The 25559-nt window shown below is 36.3% G+C and overlaps 1 protein-coding gene across 1 annotated transcript; it reads left to right on the forward strand.

Annotated features, from left to right (window-relative positions):
- The first annotated feature begins 1004 nt into the window (after positions 1-1004).
- tprn (taperin) lies at positions 1005-25530 on the forward strand. Its single transcript, XM_059546165.1, has 4 exons — positions 1005-3076; positions 19887-20085; positions 20810-20925; positions 21777-25530. Exons 1-4 carry the CDS (start codon positions 1166-1168, stop codon positions 21837-21839), a joined length of 2289 nt encoding a protein of 762 aa, XP_059402148.1. The 5' UTR covers positions 1005-1165; the 3' UTR covers positions 21840-25530.
- Positions 25531-25559: the final 29 nt, after the last annotated feature.

Below are 25559 nucleotides of genomic sequence, written 5' to 3' on the forward strand. Positions count from 1 at the left end.
GGGTGCAATTATATCATTAATGAGCAGCTAGTTTTAAATGTATCATCCTTACGGATGTGGTGAAACTTTTTCTAAAATATATAACTTCTAAAGAGAAATGAGGTCTAAGTGTTACTGTTAATAATAAGCTTTGTTATTTTTGGACTTTGCACTTGGTTTATGATAGCATAAAATAATTTCCTTGATCACGTTTAGACATTTTTTAAATATTAAAATGTCTAAGTTGACTTGCAACCCATTGTGGCTGTAAATGCCAACAACTGTACTAAAGGTCGTACACCCATATCTTAAAGGAACATTTGTTTCCTGCCGTCCATCCCCGATTATGAGCTTATCTGAATGTACAGAATGCCCAGGTGCATAATAGGCTACAGCCATGTATTTGGATAAACAAAGTCTATAAATACCTTGACGCTCTGTACTTATGATGTCTTGCTATAATCTTTATTTCTGTGCCCTTTAATTAATCTGATTAAAATTGGATTATGAGAGTGACGAGGACAGTAGTGGTACCACACCATCACATTGCATTATTCTACTTTTTATTCAATTTATTTGATCAAACACACCATTTTTGATCATGTCACTCACCTTCGTTTTTGCTGCATTCGAAACACTGTAGGGCTATTACAATCATATGTATTTTCATATACCCATGTATGTTTATTTATTTTTGTTATATTTATTTTCATTTAATTTGTTTCCGATTAATTGTTTCAGAATGTATTTATTCATTTATTTATTTTGCTTGCTGTGATCTTGCTCCAAACAGCTCACATTTTGCCAATTCATAACTTATACCAGGGGTCACCAAACTCTAAATAATGAAAGGGTTAAAGATCTAAGATGGGCGGGACTCGCTGTGTTTGACTGACAGGGCTCGCTTTAATTTTCACAATAGTAGAAAGTAGGGGGTGGGGCATATGTTAAAACAAATGGTGTGCCTCAAGTCAAAATGACCAAATGAGGTGTCAACCCTGAGACGAAGACCTGACGTCACTTTCCGAGGGCGGGGTCGTGTCGGGAGACTGGCACATCATCATCATGCAGGATACATTGTTGAGGCTGCAATGATGCAGGAGTACGAGTAAGAAGAGGCGCTGCAGGTACGGCGAGAGATTCTTTTGGTTTTACACGTATCTCTATTAAACCCTTTTCTCCCATAATGTCGGGCGGGGATCTTCGCGTTCTTCGCCAAGAGCCAGGGCAGGAGAGCCCGAGGATGCCGGCCTGGAAACGCGAGATCCTTGAGCGGAGAAAGGCGAAGGGCGGCGGAGCAGGTGCCGAGTCCGTCGGATCTCGACATAACGGCGAGGTAACTGGCAGCAAAAGCAAGGATGATATCACCGGCGCACAATCTAGCACGAACTACACCATTACCGCTGCCAAGCGCGCGACCAAAAGCCCGGATCTGTCACCGGTGAAAACAAAAGAGCACTGGCTATCCGCGGACCCGAGCCGCACGGAGGAGAGCCTGGTATTGCAAGAGAGCTTGGGTCCGCTGCAGGAAAACCCATTCATTAAACTGGAAAAAGAACGCAAGAAGCGTCAGAGCCAAGAGAACGCCGCGCGACCTGTTCAGCACATCCTCGAGTTATACGGCAGCGTCCCCGGTATACGGACTATACGCGCTGAGAATATCATCATCATTGAATCCGACCCGGAGTACTTCTCGGAAGGATGTGGTTTGAATCAAGCATCGAAACTGCAGCAGAACGGCACGGTGAGCGGATATAGCTCTCTCAATGACCTGTTGGACCGAAGAGGTAGTCCAGTTACTGAGATACGCGCGAAGGAAGTGGTCATTTACGATACTGCACTTAGTAAAAGCGAGGAGAACCTCAGCACGCTGGGACGACCGGCTTCCTCCCCACTGGAGGGGCAAGGCAGGGTGAGTCGCATGCTACAGAAATTTGACAGAAATTATGGCAAGCTGCAGCCCAAGTCACGCAGCACGGAAAACCTCCTGGACTTGGATTCCAGTCCTATCAGGCCAAGCTCTAGACCCAAGCCAGATGTGGTGCCAAAATGCCCAGAATCTCCGCAAGCCGGTTCCTCACACAGTAAGGTCTTCCAAAATGTTAAGTCTTCCATAAGCAATCATCACACCTCTCCTAGTGGCTCAGGGAGTAGTACACCCGTATCTGGATCCCCTCAGTTAGTATCTTCTGCATGGAGACGTTTCGAGGGGAATGGGGGACGAAGTGTCACTGTGTATCCCAGGGAGGACACTGAGAGGTCTCCGTCCAAGCCTGTTAGAGAACGGGACTGGGACAGCATAGATGGGGCCTCCAAAGCCAAGGTGCCATGCTCTCCAGAGAGCCACCATGCCCATGCCGACTGTACTCCTAGCCCCACATCACCCCCTTTATCGCCCAGTTTTGAGATCCGTCCGTCCCCTCACCCGGATCTTTCTCTTCTTCCGGCCGGTGATCTACAGGCCCGTGCACTCGCCAACTTGCGACTCCAGTCTCGCAATTCCTTCACCGTCATTCCCAAGAGTCGAGCAGCCATTTCGTCACCTGGCAGCACCGCCCCATCCAGCCCTGTGCTTTCCCCTCACTCCCCACGACCCCTGGTGGGAGTGGCAGCTTCAGAGCCCACAGTGCCAACCCCCTCGCCTGCTTCTCCCATAGCCTCCACACCAAAGCTTACAGAAAAGCTGACCATAGAAGCCAAAACAGTGTCTACCACACCCACCTCTCCAGTCCCAGCTTCTCCACCTTCAATTGGCTCACCCGTCAAATCAGTCCCATCTCCGGATGATAAGCTGCCTATCACAAACATTGATGATATAGTCGTGGAGCCCACGCCGCCTGTTGTGAGCCCTGCAGTGCAGAGGCGCAAAGGAAATACGTTTACAGTCGTTCCGAAACGGAGGCCCGAGGCCCAGTCTGACCCTGCTGAGACCCCAGAAGTTGTCAGTGAATCTCAGAGCACACCACAAGCCCCTTATGTCCACCTGGGAACCCTGATTAAAAAGCGTTACCCTGCTGCAGAGGAGATAGAGGTCATTGGGGGCTACCTCTCTCTTGGGCGATCCTGCCTTTCGAAGACTGGCTCAACAGGAAAAAAGGTAAATATACAGTAATATCATATTTAGCATAATTACAATAATCTTTGTTTCCGCATTACTTACTAGACATGTATCAAAGAAATTTAATGTCTGTATGAAGTGGCTTAGTAGGTATAGTTTACCCAAAAACAAACATTGTCATCATTTACTCATCCTGATGTCATTCAAAACCTTTATCTCTTTCTTCCTTTTGTGGATCACAAAGTGCAATATTAGGCACTCCCAGTTACGTTTCATTTTCATTCTGCCTAATATCCCATTTTGCGCTATTCAATTTTGGGTTAACTATCCTTTTAAGAAGAATTAACTTTTTCCTTTCCTTGGCAAGTGACTTTATTAAATCAATGTTGATGTTCTTAATGAATTAAAAAATATTAATACAGTTTGTGTATACAGTAGGTTTGCTTGTATGTTCCAAATTTGTGCGAATAGATGAAAAAGGCTTTCTAGATGTTTTTCAGATAGTGGCTGGGTGTTTAGGACCTGTTCAAAGGTTCACTGTATTCATAACCACTGCATCATTTAAGATGTGTTTACACCGTTGTTTAGATTTTCCATCCAAAGACATCTCATAAAACCATGCAAGACATCAGACCAAACAAGCTGTAACTTTCTGTGCTATCCAACTTATTTAGCAAAAACAGAAGAAATGTATTAATAACTAGAAGAATAACAAAGTTGATTCAACAGTAAAACTATATGAGCTACAAACCAGTGTTTATTATATATGATTGATAACAATTATAACAATAAATACCAATTTGCAACATCATGCAGCATAACACATTTTCAAGTTACAAATAAATCAGTTGGATACAGTGAAACCCATTTGGATAGCCACACCAACAAATTTGCAGCCTGTTACATTAGATAACAGAATAGCAAAACAAGTGACATTTATTTTAAATTTATGTCACTTTTTGAGCAAAATGTGCTTACTGTGTTAAGACACCTGTGTGAACTTGAAGAAGAAATGACTTAATACATCCACTAAAAACAAAACAACAACTTAAATTTTGCAGGGCAACTTGTAGTACAAAACTACAGAAATTAATATAGAAAATGCTATATGCAAATAATATAGAAAATACTGTTTGAGGCTATGTAGTTATAGACATAACCAGCGCTCAACAATGTGCTCAAATTGCAACTTAAATTTATAACCAAATGTAAACAGCAGTAAAGAACTTGACAGAGGAGGCCAGGTGATTTACGTAGGAAAATGAGTCATGTGATCTGTTTGGAGTCAAGTATCAGAGTTACTGAGGTCTAATAAAGGTATTTTAGATCTCTTTGTCTGTGAATCCTGAAGGGAATGTGAAATGGCAAAACTTAGAAAACTGGTTTAATCTTCCCTTTTAAAAAAATGTTTGAATAACTATTTTGCTAAAATGATACATTTTAAGCTTTTTTTTTTTTTTTGGTAATTTCATTACATATGAAATATTTAGTTATGATTTGTATTTTATAGAGTGGATATTTATCAGTACTTGTAACTTGCATGGCCGTACTTGAGATTTGTTTGACCTGTTACATAGCATGCTTCTATTCACAGTCAAAATTGATCTCAAGACAGGAAACCAAACAAGCAGCAACGATCCGTTTCACTTCCTCTGCATGGTAGTTCTGGCAAACAAACTGATTAATATCAAACAATGTTTGGATTCATATCGTGTGTTAAAAGTTGGGATGGTTCCAGATGTTCAACTTGGTCGATTAGAGTTTTACATGTTTAGCTTTTTCTTCAAATTTTTGTGTTAGCTTTAATTCATTTAGTTCTAATGATAATAGGGATGAATTTAGAGACACTACTTCTCTGCAAGGTTTTTAGACCGCTGACAGCTAATTGTGTTGGACTGCCTGCACAGTAAACTCTGTCTGATAAGCATCACTTCTACCGCAAAAACAGCACTTTTGTACTTTAATAACAAATGCCAAGAAAATGCCTGGCTTTTGTGTTATTGTTTTAAGTCATTATGCATAATCCATGTAGGTCTTTGTTTATTTTGTTCTATGATGATTTGTGATGCTAAAGTTTTTGCACCTTTGTTGTTTTTAATACACTATGTCATCTTAAAATAGTTACATTTTTCCTTTCTGTTGAAATTAAGCATGCATCCTGTGTCTTAAACCTTTTAAAACATGTCTCTTTATTGTGTAGTGGACATCACCCTTAAGGGCCATTTATAGTTAACGTTATAACATTAACTATAAAGTGTAAATAAGCATTCTAATTTATGAGTACAGGGAAGTCCAAACCATGGCTATTAGTAATGATATCAGATGATTAATGACAAAAGCATTGGACAGTCACAACCCACATGACTTTAAAGAGCTTGAGCATTTAAAGTTGCAGATGACGTAAATGCAGTGTGCAGAGACAGAACGTTTTCATCGGTGGGTGTGGATGCTAATTTAGTTTTTGTTGTAGTTATTGTGCTTGGTGTAAATGCGCCTTAAAGACCTACAGTAAGGTACGCATCACTCACATTTTCTTGAATTACCTCAATTGGAAATGCATTTGTGGGCCCTCATGTGCACAATGTACTTCACAATGCAGAAATGCTTCAGTCTTTTTGTGTACATTTGAATCTATAATGAAATCTTATCAGTTTATCATTGACAGAAAGCTGTGCACTCCATTTTTGACCTTATGTAACTAACAGTTTTGTTGTCTCTTCTGTGAGACATCCAGTCGGTAAGGCCCAATTTGGGTTAGGTTATGTTCTGCCTTTGTCCTCACCCTCTGTTTTATGTAGGTGATTGTTACGCATGGGATTGGCTCATGCCACACCTTTGTTTTGTTGGGTTTTATTGGTTACACTGAAGCCCTTTCTGGTCTGGAGCTTAGAAAGGGAAGCAGCAAATATGGCAACATCTCTCTATGTTGGTTTCTGTTGGTCCACAGTCTTTATTTCAGCAGCATTGAGAAGTGTATCTTTATGGCCTACTTACTCCAAAAGCTCTTTATATTCTTGAGGCCAGGGCTGTGTGTTTGAGAATATACACACGTGGAAAAACCCAAATTTGTCAAGTTTTTCCCAAATCGCTGAGCCCTAAAAGAATGATTCGCCATTAGAAAACATGGCCACACTTTAGTTTGGGGACCAGTTCTCACTATTATTACTTATTGTTATTAGTTTTTCTTATTTGCTGCTTAATAATAGTTTCAGAATAAAAAGAAGCTCTCCCCAAAATAATTGCCCTAGAATGATACATTTCTTACAAATATAGCTATTCAGGTTTATGGTCTAAATCAGCCTGAGAAGCCTGTCTGGGTCCTTTATCTTAAGTGAGCTGTGGTTGAGGGGTTTGTGCCAAAAACCTACCAATGCTGTTAGCATATTGTCTCTCCAGGGTCAGCTCATTATGCTCCAGGGCTTGACTGAATCCTTCTGTTATGTAGAACAGTCATGATGTTATGACCATTAGATTTGCCTGTGCCTTGAGTTACATCTCTTTTGAGAATAGAGCAATGAGAGTGAATTAGTTCAAGAACCTATCTATAGATCCAAGTCTGTGCCGAACCATGGTAAACATGTAATGATAAATATGATTAAAATGAGCTGATTGAGTTTCAGACTGAAAGCTCAGATGACTTTGGCAGCAGAAGTATGTGTGTGTAGCTCAGTAAGTTCTGATTTCATGGGAAAGATCATGAGATATTTGCTGAATCTGATGCCACATTTACTCTGTAATTATGGTTTAGAATAATGTGACATAGAATAGGAGATAATAGCCTTAAAATGTGTTGATACTTGACTGGAAATGATAAAATAGCAATTTGTCTGACAGTGTGTAATTTGAATACTGCTCTGTACGAAAAAGATTGCATTAGTAGAGTATACAAGGATCCACTCAGCGTACAAATAACATCTGTAAGTGGATCTTTGATTTGAAGATAAAATGCAAATTTTTAACACAAAGTTAATATTATTTATATAATTAAAGGGGTCATATGGCGTTACTTATAAGAACATTAAGTTGTGTATTAGGTGTAATGCAATGTGTTTGTGCGGTTTAAGGTAAAACAAAAAAACAAAAAACCATGTACATTATTGTTGCTCCTCTATGCCCTGCCTTTCTAAAACGCATCGATTTTTACAAAGCTCATCGTTCTGAAAAGCGATTGGCCAGCTATCCAGAACATACTGTGATGCCGTCACCCGGCATGGCGAGACAAAACCAATAAAAACCCATTACAAACGAGGCATTTGTTGCATCCAGTGGGGACATAATTACTGATTATAATGATTTATACTGTGTTTTTACACACTGCGTTGCATATCACGCATAAAACATAAAACCATGTCTGCATTTGTTATTGGAAAATGACAGAACGACAGAGACAGAATATGTCAGAGAATTTTCATCAAGGTTTAATACATTAGCTTTTATGTATTAACTGCTCATTCTTGAAGCCCATGAAGAAGGATTGTTTTAATGAACCACTGAAGGTTTAATATGGCATGGCCCAGCTTTAGAAAGTGTGTAGGGGCTTGTTATGTTGGTGTGCATATGTGTTGGTTATCCATTAGTGCATCTCTGTTTGTCTTTGAGGCAGTTGAGAGTGATTTTGTGTTTCACAAAAGGTTCTTTGTTGGCAAAAGAATGTTCTTCAGATTATAAAAAGGTAAGAGAGATGGTTCTTTAAAGAACATTTGACTGAATGGTTCTTTGTGGAGCCAAAAATAGTTATATGGCATCGCTGAGAAGAACCTTTTAAGCACCTTTATTGTAGTTCACCCAAAAAAAAAAGTTTTATCCATCTCTGAAAGAGAAATTAAGATATTTTTAATGAAATCTGAAAGTTTCTGTCCCTCATTTCACCAAAAAGTTCATAAAGACATTGAAGTATTTCATACTGAGCAGTTTTTTTTTTTTTAAACTGGTTTGTTTTTGCTAGTAAGATTATTCGTTTTTTGTATGTAATACAAACAATCTCAGCATGCAGCTCACCTAATTTTGACTCTAATGGCATTCGTGGCCTAAAGGTTTTAGAGTCAGACTGGTAACCCAAAGGTATGTGGGTTCGAGTCTCAGTATCGGCAGAAATTGTACAGTAGGTGGGGGGAGTGAATGTCCACCTTCAATACCAGTGACTTATGTGCCCTTCAGTAAGGCACCGAACCCCCTGCTCCGGGTGTGTGTGTATGTGTGTGTGTGTACGTACAGTACTAGTTAAATGCAGAGCACAAATTCAGAGAATGGGTTACCATAACTGATCTATAATAGAGAACTGGATTGCTCATGACGTTTTAAAGTGAAACCACTGTGAGGCATATTGGTATTTCAATAGATTCAGTTAAATTAATAGGAAATTGTAACAGATTGATGAGAAAACATCAGCTAATGGGTCAGTGATTTATATCTCAAGTATCTATGTAAATTCTTACAACACAAGCGTCCTAAGCATGTAAACGATTATTTGTCGGGAATTTCCCCTGCTTATTAAAAAGTTACTTTCATATTCATTACAGTAGCATACATCAGATGAATATGATAAACATCAGAGTGCTCACGAAATCTGAATAAAGATTTATGCTTGGTAGACACTTATAAACACATAACTTATTTAGAAAAATAACGCTGACTACAAACGGTATGGATTTAAAGAGATGAAGCTTTATTTTCAAGAAGGCTTTGAATTTCAATTCAACATGCAATGTAGGAACAGAGGCTTGTATTGTATTATTCATTGTATATTCAAATACTTTTCAGATACTATTACCAGATATATGTTCATGTTTAATATTTAAACAATTAAAATAATGTTTTTTCTGTCAGTCATTGATGCTCTCTGCTGGTAGGGAATAGTAAGATGGCCACTTGAACACTTCTGATGGCAGTTTAGAACTCGATGAGCAATCCAGTCATTATATATATAATTGGTTATCATTCCTGGCCACATCTCACGTAGAAAATGGCTCCTTCTTCAAAGTAATTCTTGAAAAGAATCCTTATCAAGTAGTTGGCATAATGTACTTAAAGAACAGGAAATGATGTCATAAAGAGCACCCGTTATTACTGTTTGTCAATGACAACATTAAAATGTCAGAAAATTACATTTTTATGTGAAGGAAAGGTTAGTTCCGATTGTTAAATGTCTGGTGTGGCAACTCCCCAAGAGTGTAATAATATTTATACAGTTACAATTTATGATACTTACGGAATTTTAATTTTTTGGATAAATAAAGCACTCCTATTTGTCATATGGACCCGTAAGAACTTCTTGTTTGGTCAGCCTTTATTCTGCGGTTAATTTATTTATTTTTAAATCCATAATTTCCCTACCACACTTGAGGTTACACCTCTCATTGTAGATTCATTCAGCTTGCAAGAAATATTTCTGTCTGTAAAATGTCTTATTTTTATGATGTGTGTCTTACAAACACACAACCCTCCTCTTCCCCATACGTCCTGTTACGAGTGTGAAAGTCCACTATGTTTAATTATTGACCAGTCAGAATGCCTTCTCCATCATGCACCACACCTCTCTCTCTCTCTCTCTCTCTCTCTTCTCATCCTCACTTCCTCCTTTCCTCCCCTCCCCCCGTCTCCCCTCTCCTAACCTTACTGGTGTCCTCCAGGAAGTTCTCCTTGCAGACATTGCAGCTGTGTGTTTTTTACTTTTCCATTAGTATGCGCCATTTTGTCATGAACTTCAGATAATTTAAAGATGTATCCTACAGTGTTGACGCCACTGTGTAATCCAATATGGACCACTTCTGTGTACTATATGTGAGAGTGTGTGTCATGCCTGTCACATGGCTGCAGTATCTACAATAGAGTCGATGTAATTAGAATTCAGACTGCAAAGCGCCACTGTCACTGTCATGTTTAATTCAAGAGTCACTACCGGTGTGTATGTGAGAGACAGAGAGAGGAGCAGAGAGAACTTGAGAGAGAGAGAGAGAGAGAGAGAGAGAGAGAGAGAGAAAGTTGTAGTCTGTGTGGATGTGAGAGTGTTACAAAAGTGTCATTGTTGCTTTTCAAATTAATTAAATTCTTAAATAAACAATTAAGCCAAAATTTAAAATTGTGTCATTATTTACTCAACCTTATGTTGGTCTAAAACCACATGCTGTTAGTTTTTCTCTGGAACACACTTTGAATATTGTATTGTGTGCTTTTTTTCTATGCAGTAGCAGTGAATGGCGACCAAAATTTTCAAGCTTCAAAAATTATGAAAAACTATGATAAATGGGTATGTACAATACACTACAATCAAAGGTTTGGTGTCAGGAAAATGTTATTTTAATTTAAATTAATAGTTTTAATCAGCAAGGACACATTAAACTGATAAACAAGTGACAGTATAAATACATTTATAATGTCACAAAAGATTTAAAATACCGAAAGTAACTGCTGTTCTATTGAACTTCTCAAGTGAAAAAAATAAATAAAAAAAATCAGGTTTCCACAAAAATATTAAGCAGCACAACTGTTTCAACACTAATAAAAAAAATCAGAAATATTTATTGATCAGCATATTAGAATGATTTATAAAGACTCATGTGACATTGACGATTAAAGTAATGGGTGCTAAAAATTTGACTTTGTCATCAACAGAATAAATTACATTTTAAAGCAGATTCAAATAGAAAACAGTTACTTTGAATTATAAGAATATTTCATAATATGTGAACTTTTAGTGTTCCCCTGTTTGTACATTTAGATGACATTTGCTGTCATCTAACGCTTGATCTTTAAAAACTTTAGTCATTTCTTCAAAAATAAAAAAATAAACAATTTATAACACAACAACAACAAAATAATTATAACACATAAATCTTAATTGAATCCTAATCTCAAATGAATATACATTTTTTCATAAATTGTAATGTTGTGATGCCTAAATTTACATTAGCTTTAATTATAATTGCAGTCTTGATGCCATCTTGGTTTATGGGTAATCTATTCCTTGAATTAATTTTAACCTGGAATATTCTTTTAAATTACATAAATTGAAAGACAAACAAATTAGTGTCAAATACCTGTGCCGTGTTGACTTGCATGGATGTTTGCACATATGATAATTTGTTGTTTGAGAGTCAGACTTGAAATAGTCAATGCAAAGCTTATTCAAATAAACCCTGACCTTAGGCTCAAGCTGCACAAAAATACCAGCTGACATTGTAGATCATCACAGAAAGAATGATATGACTGTTTATGATTTCCTGCCCTGGTTTTCTGTGATAAGCCTGTTGATAGGAGTCTTCTTTTTCTTTCTAGGCAGCTTTACATCTCAGTGTATAGCATACTTGTCTTCTCGCTCGTTGCATGCATTGCTCTTGCTATAGTTCCTCCTCTGCTCTCTCCTTTAAAAATAGCAGTGGTTCCTGTCGCTGAGCAACAGTGACCACAGTCTTTCTATCCTGTCATTAGAAATCCCAAATTAGATATCTGTGCCTTTTTGTTTCCAAAACACTTCCTTCCCTCCCTTTGCACTGTACTTGCCAATGATGTATCAAACCGCCCATATCAGGCTGCGTTACACACCATAACAACAGTGTTGTTCATGTGTGCTTATGCTAGTTCTGATTAATATTTCAAGCCTTTCCATAAATGAGAGCATGCCTCAAATCTAGGCTCACATGGAATCAGCACACTTTTTCCACATTTTCTTTTCTGATTGTGAGGGAAAATCATTGGGATTCAGCAGAATTAATGCCTTATGCACCTATTTCTGTAGTCTGATTGTACATTTTAATTTAGTGTGCACAGTGGGGTCAAATTTCTAATTTAATCATAACCTGGAAATATTGAATACCATTCAAAGGTTTGGAATCAGTAATTTTTTTTTATGTTTTAATGTTTGTTTTTTTTAATTAAGTCTCTGTCTGCATATATTTGATCAAAATACAGTAAAAACAGTAGCTAATATTGTGAAATATTTTAAAATACTTAAATACATAATATGATGCAAAGCTGAATTTTCATCAGCCATTACGCCATTCTTCAGTGTCTCGTGATCCTTCAGAAATCACTCTAATATGATGATTTATTTTAAATGTTAAAAACAGTTGAGCTGCTTAATATTTTTTTTTGGAAGCTGTGATAATTTTTAATAATTTGTTGATTAATAAAAAGTTAAAAAGGATATTCATATTCAAAACATAAATCTTTTGAAGCAATATACACTACCATTCAAAAGTTTGAGGTCAGTACTTTTTCTTTTCTGTTTTTTTTTTGGAAAGAAATTTATACTCAGGGCTTGAATTCGGCATAGGATTGCGCATAATTCTACTGATTCCTGCAGTTTTCACGCTTGTAACAGAAATATTTCAGTGTGAAAGACACTCGGGACAGATGATGGAATGTATCATTTGCACATAATTTTGAGTTTTACCATTTTAAACATTCAAGTGCTCAATTCAGTACTTGCGCTCTCTCTGTGAGACCCCTTTCTGTGAGCTCACACCTAAAGCGCGCTCACATAGAGCCGCATCTAAGAGAGTTGTACCTTATTGACCTTAAGTGGCTAAATACATACAAAATTGTCAAAATGTCCATTTTAATATTCACGTATTCAAGTATTCACGTAAATGGTCAATTAAGTGAAACAGTTGAGAAACTAAATTATGTGTAATAGATCCAAGCATGAGGTCTTAAAGAGACAGCAACTAAATAAACCTGCTCCTGTCTGTCATTAAAGGGTTAGTTCACCCAAAACTGAAAACTAGACCATAAATTACTCCCCCCTCAAGTCATCCAGTTGTATATGACTTTCTTCTTTCAAACGAATCCAGTCGGAGTTATGTAAAAATCGTCGTTGATCTTTCTAGCTGTTTAATGCCACTCAGCGGGTGTCGCAGTGCATCAGTCCAAAATAATTTTAATAAAAAGTGCCCATCCATAAAAACACCACAACAGCACACTGGGTATTTGCATAGTATGTGAAATTACAGTTAGCATGTCCCAATTTATAGTTTGTTGACTGGCAAGTATATAACCTAGGTAGTATGCAAACTTTAGACACAACCATTTTGTTGGATGCTTGATTTATTTTTTGTTGTTGTTATAATGTGTAGCTCAACCATGGGGAAATTTCAGTGGTTCGTGCAGCATTTCAGTTACTTTGGTTAGAACACAGATATGCACCTTTACAATGATGTTGTTCTTGAGAGGTGGTGTTCAGTTTGATAAAGATTTTAAGCCATTCCATGGATGAAGACATGTTGTTATATTATTCTTTGGTGCTGTGAATACAGCATTTCTTATGCACTCCCTCACATTACCAGCTGCTACACCATGCGCCATTTCTATCAGGTTTATTGTAGTTAACTAAAACTAAAATCATAAAAAATGTTACTTCAAATAAAACAATTTTTAACAAAAAAGAAAAAAGAAAGAAATAAAACCTAAACTTATTTAATGTATCTAATTGCCAAAGCAACATTTCTCATTTTTATTAAGTTTAGTTCATATAATATTTTATTCAACTTGATGTACTGAAAATGAAACTGAAAAAAAAAACCTGTAGACATAATTAAAATATATAAATTTTATATATATATATATATATATATATATATATATATTTAGACATGAGCCAATTCGATTTCATATTTTTCACTTTAATGTTACGTCCAAAAAAGTAGTTACTCAAAATTTGTGGGTAAATATTGTGAAACATGTTTTGTGTGCATCTTAAAGCCACTGCATCATTGTCATTATATTTATAAAACCTTATAGCTCAACCACTACTTCCTGTTGTATGTGTGCATTGGATTTCTTGCAAGCAGAGTTCCTCATACTCTATAGTGCAAATGAAATGCTTTATACATGACTGAAATATACTAATCCCCTATATCATATGAAAATACACACATTTGTCATGCTGGTTCACCCATATCACATGCTTGTGAAACCATGTGTGTGTGTTTATGTTTCGTAGGTCTTACCATCTCTACTGTGCTGAGGGATTTCTAATATTAAACACTCTGGCAGGAGATTAGCTTTAATCAGGCATCTGCTCTGTCTGCTTTACACTTCACTGAGAGGCTGCAACCATCTTCTCTCCACACACAAACAAGCAGACAAACAGCTTCTGTGTTTACAGTCTGCTGACAAACAAAGGTTGTAATTCAGGGAGAGACCCCCAAGATGTACCGTATGTGTGTTTGTGTGTGTGTGGTTATACAGTCTCAACCTGGTTCAAATCAGGAAAGAGTCTCTGTTAAATTCTGCTCTAATAGTTCTGCTGTCTCTTCCTTTTTGGCTGTTTTTAAAATGATTAACAAGAAGCATTACACTAAGACATAAACTTATTTATTCAATTTTACTGGGAATAACTGATCTGTATATAATTAAATATTAAACTATTAATTATTATTAATAATAATAATAATAATAATGCATTTTGCAGCAATAATGTTATTAATTGATTGTTAATTTGAATTGCAATTTATAATGGACCTTTCTGAAAGTAAATATAAATGTATATATATATATATATATATGTATATATATATATATATGTATGTATATTTAAGTACTCATCCATATTTATATGTACAGACCTCTGTGATAATCCCAACATTAAGGATGAAAAGAGCTGCTATTATGACTATTATTACAGTTTATCATTACTACAACAACTCTATGCTTGTGTACAACAGAAAGAAAGAGTGTAAATGTGACCGTTAAACTCTTTCTCAATAATTTGAGCTTTTATTGGTGTTGATATGCATAGAGAGCAAATATGTAGTGGATATGGAGTATTCTTTCCAATGGTGCTTATTCTTCTTTGAAAATATTTCCATTTAATGATTGGTCTGTTTGAATGTAATTTGACTTTTTCTCATGCCAAATATTTTTTTTTATTTTTTATTTCCAAATATATTTATGAATTATGTTGCTGATTTGTGATGGGAAATGGTTGAAACTGCCAGCATTTCATGCTGTGCTTAAATGTCTAACGCTGACTGAATAGTCAGGAAATATGTGAGCATGAGCCAAGAATGACCAAATAACTCCACACTGGAAACTTTGCTTGATACTGCCAGTGTCTTATTCAGAGTTTGGGCAAATTGTGCCTTAGAAATCAGTAGGGATGGGTGCCGAAACCCGGTATTAAACTGGCCCCGGGGCTAAATTATGAAAGACTGTAGTATCAGTTAGATCTGACGCTATCGGTTTTGCTTTTGATACTGGAGGGAAAAAATTAATGTACTATGTATTTTTGCTTAATAATGTTATCGTGCACATTTTATCTCACCAAACATTTCTAATGTGCGCTCATATTAAGACGTTTGTCTGTGAGATCTGCGAGATCTCTCATGCACGCCGCGGAGGCTGTCTGTCAGTCACACACACACACACACACACACACACACCACAACGAGCGCGGCGCACGCACACAGTACGAAAACTCCCGCTTAATAATAAAGAGTGACGATGGCGAAGAGATTTGCTTAATTATGTTATCGTGTACATTTTATCTTACCAAACATTTCTAATTTGCAATATTATTAATACGTTTGTCTGTGAGATCTGCGAGATCTCTCATGCGCGCCGCGGAGGCTGTCTGTCAGTCACACACACATAAGGGGCCGTTCACATATCACGTCTTTTGCACGCTCAAGTTCTTTATTTCAAATGTAGGCGCGCGGTATGCGCTCATAATGGAAGCGATGCGGTCGCGACGCCCATACGGTGTGACGCGCTCGTTTTTTCCAGGCGCGTCCGCACCACATCGAGTTAAAAACATCTCAACTTTTCAGAATGCCGCAAGCGCACCACAGGTCATGTAGCTTCCTCACCTTTTCCGTAACAACGTTGAAAGTTCAGCCAAGATGAAGGAACAGCTGATCATAGCTGTATGTAGATTTTTAAATTAATTTAGTAGCAGAGCTAACGTTACTGCAAGCAATTTTTAGTGCTGTAAATCCATTTATCCATTTCTGAAATTTCCGCGTCTTCATGGAGAGAGCAGGTCATGGTTGCTTAGCAATGGCAGAAGCCTCAGGAGTGCAGGTGCCCGAAGGATTTGGGAAAAAATTTGAAAGCGGCGCGACTAGCGTTTTCTACGTGTTTTTAGACGCTTTATGTGAACGGCCTCTTACAGTTCAAAAACTCCCGCTTAATACAAAGAGTGACGATGGCGGAGAGAGCAAAACGTTCCAAAGTGTGGTTATACTTCACTAGGGTTGATGCACACAACGCTCGTTCTCATAAGTGCAACAAAATTTTTGCATGTAAGGGCGGAAACACAAGCAATATGTCAAAAGCATCTTTCAAAAGTGCATTATGTGCAGACAGAGAAATGCAAAGTTTTCGACTGCCTGACACAACAAAACGTAACACAACACAAAGTACCGATAAGAATACCATTAAAGTACCGGACCGTAAAGCAGTATCGGTAAGAGTAGTAATACCGTTAAAACCTTAACGATACCCATCCCTAGAAAGCAGTGGGTATAGTACCAAGAAACTACAGTAGTTGAGTAGGAAAATGGCTATGGTCACAAGTGTAGTTTAACGCTATGACTTGTGCTAAATTGTAATATTTATGTAAATGCGATGCAATTGCTGTTCCAAAACCTATAGTGAGCTGCCCATTGCATTTATGACAAAATATATGCTTCAGACAAAACAAGTTTCAAAAGCTAGACATCTTCTAAGATACCTTGCTTTCACCAATTCTGAGGCAGCATAATGTCCTTTGCAAAGAAGACAATCAGAAAATGCCTTGAGAGAAACTCTAGAGCAGGGGTAGGCAAGTTCAGTCCTAGAGAGCCGCAGACCTGCAGAGTTCAGCTTCAACCTTAATCAAACAGACCTGAACAAGCTCATCAGTCCATTCAGGATTACTAAAATACAGACAGGTGAGGTTTTTTTTCAGGGTTGGAGCTGAACTGTGCAGGACTGCGGCTCTTTAGGACCGAACTTGCCTACCCCTGCTCTAGAGTGTCAGGTGATTTGTTGTGCTGCAAAATCAAATAAAATGTTTAAAGTGAATTTTTTCCTATTTTAGTTTTGCAAGTATTACACTTGCTAATTTAACTTAATTTGCACAATAATATGCATTATACCTCAGATTTGCAGCTATTTGAACAGAGATGTGCCATTACTTTAAATTTTCTGATTTAACACAGAGGCAGAACATTGTTGCAGGGAATTTTGCAAGGCCAACCACCACTCACATTTTCTTCAGAAATCGATGAAATTTAGTTCTCTGTCTTAAAGGGATAGTTCACCACGAGTTGCTGGTCCCCTTTGACTTGCATAGTGGGGTTTTTTTCATACTATGGAAGTCAATTGGGACCAGCAACTGAAAGTGATCTAACCCCTGAACAATCTTCAATTTAAAATCACAGATAACTTAAAGATTTTGTTATGTGGAAACAAGTTTGTGAAGTTATGACTGATTGATAGCACTTCAGATTCAGCCTATTTGAGGAAACTTAAAAGACTGTTGTTATCGTGGGCAACTTGGAGAAATACAGACACGTCTGTAAGAAAACCTGATTCAGTCAGCCAGAGATATTAACTTTGGGTGGAGAGTACTTTTCCAGTAGGACAATGGCCCATGTATTATGGGTATGAGTATTATGGAAAAATCCTGAACTCAAATCTAATTGAAAATCAGTAGTATTTTGTGATAATTGCAGTGCATAGATACTCAATGTCAACTTTAGAGCTGGAATAAATTTGCATTTGCCTGTAGGGTTAGGCAAAACTTTAAATGTGCAATGAACATTATTACATGAACAAATAATGCCATGAGTTACAAAGAGATATATTTGAATACGTTGTGTATTGTATGTAACCACAATAAATTTTGTGACGCTATGTTAATAAAAGAAATTAAAAATTGTACAACACCTCTGAAAGAGTAATGGATAGAATGAAGCTTAAAAGTCAATGGCAGCCCTGTTTACTGCATTCAACTATAATTACATATTAGAATACAATTTGAAAGTAAAAGTGTCTCAAGCTTCAGAATGTTTTCAAAGAAATTTTATTAACAAATGGAATGTACAAAACACTTTTAGTCAATTCCTGCAAAGCTGCTGCAGATACAAAAATATGGTAAAAACAGTAATATTAGTAAATATTATTAACATTTACAAATATTATTTTAATATATTTTATAATCTTTTTTTTCATGTGAAGGCAAATCTGATTTTTCAGCATCATTACCGCAAACTTCAGTGTAACATAATGCTTCAGGAATCAATCCTAATACGCTGATTAAAAAACAGCTCTGCTGTGGAGACATTTACTTATTTATATACATTTATAAATTTTTATTCATTGATAAAAAAAAATACATTTAAAAAAGAACTGTTTTTTATTATTATTTAAAAGTCTTAACTGTCATTTTTGAATAAATAACTTGAATGGTAGAGTATTTGAAAATAGATCAGGAAAGCGTATTAAAAGAAACTGAAAGGAAACTGACAGGCAAAATTCATAATTACATTTATTATTGTAACACATACAACACTTGGATATCTGGGCCAGTTACTTTCCAAAGCACATTATGGTTTACAATTAGATGGCATATAATATAATGTTTATCACATCAAATAAACATCACCCCATTACATGTGCCCTTTGTCCAGTCGTTCTCCTGGGTGTGCCTTGTAGAGCCACGTTCAAAGCCTTTGTAAATTAAGTGTGCGTATATGTTGTTGAGTAAGGACATGTGATTGAGATTAGAGTAGATTTAGGACAGCGTTGACACACACACACACACACACACACACACACAGCCAGTGCATAGTCACTGACCAGGTGACTGTCACTATACAGCTTTGGCACAGCATATACCATATACTAAAGTATAATATCTTCCAGTGGCCCTTCAGTACCAGTATTTATTCATTCAGAAACCTGTTTATTAGTTTGATACGTCCTTAATAAGATTAACAAATTTAACAACTATGTACTTACAGATGTAATTACATGTAGTTATTTTTTAAATACATGTATGTAAAAACGTATGTACAAAGGAAGTGCATTGTATCAGATTATTAATTAAAAGTTAGTATGGTGATCATTCAGTGCCATGTTATATTTGAAAGTATCGTGATGGATTACCACCGTCACACTACTTCTATAAGTATACTTTTGGTTCATTCGAGTTTCCCCGCATTGATTTGTGTGTCAGCATTTATGACCACAACTGACTTAGATTATCAAGCATCATCAAAAATGCTAAAGCTTATATAAACCATAGTAAGGAGTGAGAAAGAAATAAAGCAATAAGGAACATTGTTGTCTGTTAATGCTTCATTTTTGTCTCACCATTTGCCTTTTATTTGCATTATGTGAATAGTCAAAAAATGTCTCCATTTGTTACCATAGATCCAAGTGCACAGGCCTGGTAATAGTTTTGCTTAACAAAAGTTAGTTTCGGTCAGGACCAGCTGTTCTGCCATAGTGCCATAAACAAGTTTGGACACGCTTCATACTCCGTTATTACGATTTCCCACATTTAAGATGCATTTTCATTTAAAATAACACAGTGGAATTATTATAATTATGTAGTGATGTTAAATATGTTAAAATGTTAAACAAATCAAAACTATCTTAATATCTTATCTTCTTCAAAGGTGCAACGTTTGCCTAGATCACTGCTCTCACTACTCACTGATCTTGGCTTCTTTTAAACAACTTCATGATGTACATTCTAGGATACATTTAAATAGTTTCAAAAGAGTTCATGTATATGCTGGACACTTCCTTCACTATCTGCTCCAACTCTGTGGAAATCTGCAGAGCATTTGCAGATTTCATTCAGGTTTATTTATAATTGCTGTGAAACCTAACAAACTGTCCTCTGATTCCACCACAGCTGAAAATATCCTTCAACGAGTCCAGCCTGCAGAGCACTTATGAATACCCATCCGAGAGCAGTGCGTGGGACAGTGGAGAGGACGAGGAGGAAGTAGGAGAAAAAGAAGGAGAAGATGATGGAGGGCTCATTGCAGGGAGGATAAGCATCCCTCGCGCCAGCTACACCATCTCACTCACTGACTCCAACAACACCACGGGTGAGTAAGACGAGAAGAATGACAGGAAATGGATTAAATGAGAGGAAGGCACAGAAGCCACAGATGAGGTGAACAGGAAATGGATCCAATTCACATACTATTTTTACAACCTAAATAAATGCACTTTTTGTCCTATCTTTTGGGATGCAACTCTTAGAAGTCCAATGATGATTAGTATGAAAGTTGGGGTCTATTTCTTGTAATCTTGCAGGAAGTGGGACCAGAAAAATCCATAGCAGATATACAGAGAAATGATTAACTTTCTATATTTTAGTAATGCTTGTTATAATGGTTGAACTGATGATGGTGATTTGTTGGAATGATCTCTCTGGGTTTCCGTAGACCACTACAGCTGTATGGGTCTAGATTTGAACAATGTTGACACCTGCTGGTCAGTCATGAGGTGTTACATTTATTGCATTTGGGTGGTTGACAAATAACATGGACATAAACTTTTTTTTATGTTAAAATTGATATAAATGTGAAGGGAAAATGTATATTAGAGATAATTTCTAATATTAAAATGTATATAATTGTAATTATCTATAATTTAAAATATAAATGATATAAATGTATTATAAGATGTATAATACAATAGAATGTTTTATTATTAAGATTCTATTTTAATATATTATTTTCCTAATAATACAGTCATTTAAAGTATTTTTAAATTGAGTAGTTCTTCAGTCTGGATTGGCATGAATGCCTTTCTTCTCATCCTCAGATCTTTCCAGTTACACACCCAAACACTCAGTGGAGTTTAACGCCTGGCAGGAACACAAGCTTGATGAGTCTGCTCACCGAGGGGAAGATACTTCACAGAGTACAGAGGAGGTTATGGTAAGAAAAATGAATATGTACACAATTGTGGTGTAAAACGAGAAGAACGTGATATTGGTTCCCGTCCATGTAAAATGAGGGCATTATGGGATCTCTGTGGAATTGCTTGCTAGTTGCTAGAGTGTTCTGGGTATTTGATTTTTGGCCCAAGTTAAATTAAACCCCTCACTAAATTCTCTGTGGCCTCTATGGGAACGACACTGTCATTGAGTGTCCCATCAGTTATTATTGTTGTTCTCTGTGTCTACAGAATTACAGGAGTCACTCTTAAAGAGATAACCATACAAACATTTAAGCACAACTGCAAACTAGAAAAACACTACCACTCAAATGTGTCAAGAAGATTTTTATTTTTTAAAGAAATGACTTTTATCCAGAAAGGATGGATTACATTATTCAAATGTGACAGTAAAGACATTTATGTTTCAAAAAATGTCCATTTCACACAAATGCTGATGTTCTATCAAAGAATTTTGAAAGTATCAGTTTCCACAATAATATTGAGCATATTAAGCAAATATTAGCTGTGATAATAAGAAAAATCCTTGAGTATTAAATGAACATATTCGAATGACTTCTGAAGGATCGTGTGACATTGAAGACTGATGTAATGACTCCTGAAAATGTAGCTTTACCATCACAACAATAAAGTACATTTTTATATATATTAAAATGGAAAAAAAATATACCGGTAGCCCTACAAACATTTTCGTTGTTGTTATTTCATTTGTGTTTTTGCCAGTTTTGCCATCTCTTGAACAAGCCAGATGGTTTGAGGTATTGATTACTGTATTTCAATTGTTCCAATGGTATAAGACAAGTTGCACACATACTTTTTTTTTTTTCACCAGCTGACACCTGCTGATAGCTCCTCTCTGTCAGACTTCAGCAGTGAACCAGCGCTCTACTTCTAAACCTTCCAGATGTCTGGAAAATACGGGACCAACTATTGCCTGCCTGCAAGCACCAGCCTGGATGCAAAGAAACAACGTTCGGAACAATGGAACCAGTAGCAACCAGCACGTAAACTAACATTCTGTATTCCATGTGTGTGCGCCATCATCTTCAACAGCAGGTCTGTGCCCATTGCTGGTCCACGCGGCAGATGTATCACACACATCCGGATTTGACCTCCTGTTGCCACCAGTTGTGATGGTGATGGAGTCTGTTAACATGGAAAATGGCTCAAATAGCCATTCCACTCTTGAATTTCACTCTTCCATCACATAATTGCTCTTTGTATGTAATCCTCACCTCATGAAAGTGACCAAATTTCTAAAAGAGAGAAAGATGAAAGACTGTCCTTAAAATAGAGAAGGAAACTTGAGTGGGTGTAATGGGACTCCAAGAAGAGGACAATAAGAGGGTGAAGCAACAAAAAATGAAATGAGTGACTTGTTTATGTATGACTGGTAAAAGAGTGCCACAATCCTTGTTCTTTGTGACGTTTTTGTATGTGCATGTGTAGGTCTGTATTGACATGACTCCCAAACTATAGAAGTCCTTCACTTTAGTTTCATTTGTATGCCTGTGTTTCGTTCACTGTAGTAATTTTTGATGCACAGACTGATATATACTATACAGCCGAAATACTAACAATATGTTAGTGTTGACTTAGTGATTCTAGATCGGTTTTATAGAGCAGCTCTTAATTGGTGAGCTGGTAAGCTCATTCATATTTACTTTGCTTTTTCATGGTGATAGAATTTATTAATCACTCAACATTTTAATCATCATTTTGGTCACACATGCAAACATAAATGCAGTGAAGACATGCCCAGGTTATATTTCACCCCAAAATAAAAACAAGAAAATACATTTTGCATAAATAAAATCAAGGCTGTTTTTTGAACCACCATTTTGACTTTTTTGTCATGACATATTAATGTTTCCTTCCTACGTTCTCATTTTTATAATGCAAGTGAGTTTTTCCCCCATTATTATCATAATCTAATGTTTATCTAGTTTTTTGTACACACACAAACACACACACACACACACACACACACACACACAAAATGCTGCAGTACATAATTAAAATACAGTTTTTATTGTATTATTAAATACATTTTCACTTGATGGTAATGATGATAATTTCTGTGGATTATTTCTGGTTTATGCCTAATTATTCGCCCTCTAACACAAATATAATACATTATATTTATTTATTTATTCCTTTGCTTTTGGAGTGAAATATGATCTGGAAGTGTTCTTGACAGAGATTTATGCTATTGCGAAATTGCAGTAGCATTGACCTACATTTATTTTAGTATGTCAGTTTAAGCAGTTTGTCAATTACCATGCGTAAGTTTATATAATTATGTTTTTTTTTGACTGGACATTCTTGCAGTACGAATGGGGAGCGGTCAGTTTTAGTTATGAAGGAAACATTATTTTGTGAGTGAGCATGCTGTATGCATGGGCCGTGTGTGTGTGTGTGTGTGTGTGTGTGTGTGTGTGTGTGTGTGTGTGTGTGTGTGTGTGAAACATGAAGACTACGTACACACAATGCCAACTGACTTGAGTATGTCAGATCTGTTAAATGGCTTTGGTGTATCTGCTCACGTATCTCCAGCCTCTCCGACCAGTATTGATGTATAGTTTGTACACTCCAGGTTGAAGTTTTCATAATTTATTTCATGCATATTTTAACACTTTTCCATATTTTTAGTCACAGGGCAAACAGTGGCACTGATGTGCTTTGGGATAGTTTATACACACACACATATATATATATATATATATATATATATATATATATATATATAACAATATACACTCACTATTGTGGACATCATGCACAAAGTTACATGAGTGTTGTTAAAACAGCTTACATCTTATTATTTTGCACTGTTTTGTTTTTGCTTTGTTTTGCACCATACGCAGCTCTTGGTTGGAATAATGCCTTTTAGGAATTACTTTCATATTGTAATTTATTTCACAAAAATGTATATGTGTCCATAACATTGACTTAAAGCACCAGTTTATCAGCTCAAAACTGCTGATCAACATTTTCTGCCCATTTCCTTTAAAGACACTGGCTTTGTTCACGCTGTACACAATTCTGTTATGGCTTTTTATTCAATCTGTTGGACCAACTATCTGTGCGGTTATGTGTTGTTAAGGTGAAGAAGTTGGATCCATTTGTTCACACAGTGTAGTCAATACCTGTTATATCTACATCAGTTGCCATAAACTTAACCATTGACATCTGCTTGTGGATGTCGGGAGTTGATTGTTCTTATTCTGAAAGTAATGAATTTGGATCCAGTTCAAACAGTGTAGTCTGTATCTGGTATATTTACATCAGTTGCCACAGATATAACCACTGGTGTCAGGTGTTGATTGTTCTTTTAATAAAAATTTTACTTTAAATGTTGCCCCCCTCCCCCCAGACAAATAACTAAACATACACTGCCATTCAAATGTTTGGGGTCAGTAAGATGTTTTTGGTAACACTTTATTGTAAGATGTCCTTGTTACACGTTACATGTACTTACTATTATAATAACAATACATTATGCAGAATTACATGCAAGTAACCCTAAGCCAAACCCTAATCCTAACCTTAACCATATATATATGGTTAGTTCATGTAGTTAATAAATATTACTCAGTACTTAAATGTATAATTACACTGTAACAAGGTCACCTTCAAATAAAGTGTAACCTGTTTTTTGTTTGGAATGTAATAAATTTCCACACCAAAAAAAATTAATAAATTCAAAAATGACAGTAAAGACTTCACCTGTGTTTCTAAAAAAAAAAAAAAAAAGAACAAGTATTTTGAACTTTATTATACTGAATATTCAAGAAACATATATTATTTAAAACTTTCTGGTGGATTATGTAACACTGAAGACTGGACCAATGTCTGCTGAAAATTTTGTTTTACCATCATAGGAATAAGTAGAAAAAGAAAATATAGAAGAAAATTATTTTAGGTTGCAATATTTCCAAATATTACTGTTTTTGCTGTATTTTTTTATCAAATGCAGCATTGGAGAGCATGAGAGACATCTTGCAAAAAAATAAGAATATCTTGCTGACAGTTTGTATTTTGAATCTTTTTTTGAACGGTAATGTATTTGTGTGGGGGGAACACTTTTTTTCTGCCTGTCTGAACAAAGCCTTTGAACCTGTGTTTGTTTAATTATATATCACATAATTAAGGGCAATTTTTGTTTAAGAGAATGTTGAATTTCACCAAGTGTTAGAATTCAGCCAAGTCTTACTGTACTGTACATTGTAGTTCAGTATATCACTCTAGCACTCGGCCTAACATCCCAGTCTACAGCAGATCCTCCAGATATTCTTTGCAAACATTAAATTATCTGGAGGGATGTATATTAGACATTCAGAGGGTTGGGAACTATTGCTTTTTGTGTCTTACAAAATGTAATGCCACTTTAAGTGCTTCATTAGTTCCTGTAACTCTAGTCAAGCTGCTCATTGCTCTGATGGTTAATGTACTGTATGTCAAAACGTTTCCTCATCCTTTCTGTTTCTTCATCAAGAGTATATTAAATGTACAATTTGGTTTTGATGAATTTAGAGGGGAAAAAATGTCAAACAAGGAAATGTTCAATAAACATTTGAAAGCTATGAGGTGTTCACAATTTATCTTGGGGAAA

Source organism: Carassius carassius, chromosome 4 (assembly GCF_963082965.1).
Source record: "Carassius carassius chromosome 4, fCarCar2.1, whole genome shotgun sequence".
In the NCBI taxonomy this organism is placed as follows: domain Eukaryota; kingdom Metazoa; phylum Chordata; class Actinopteri; order Cypriniformes; family Cyprinidae; genus Carassius; species Carassius carassius.

Bases quoted from the DNA above. Each gene is read 5' to 3' on its own strand.
- tprn (XM_059546165.1), top strand. From the start codon at position 1,166: ATGTCGGGCGGGGATCTTCGCGTTCTTCGCCAAGAGCCAGGGCAGGAG. The intron at 3,077-19,886 runs GTAAATATACAG...ATTCCACCACAG, and splicing joins CTGGCTCAACAGGAAAAAAG to CTGAAAATATCCTTCAACGA. The intron at 20,926-21,776 runs GTAAGAAAAATG...TTTTTTCACCAG, and splicing joins AGAGTACAGAGGAGGTTATG to CTGACACCTGCTGATAGCTC.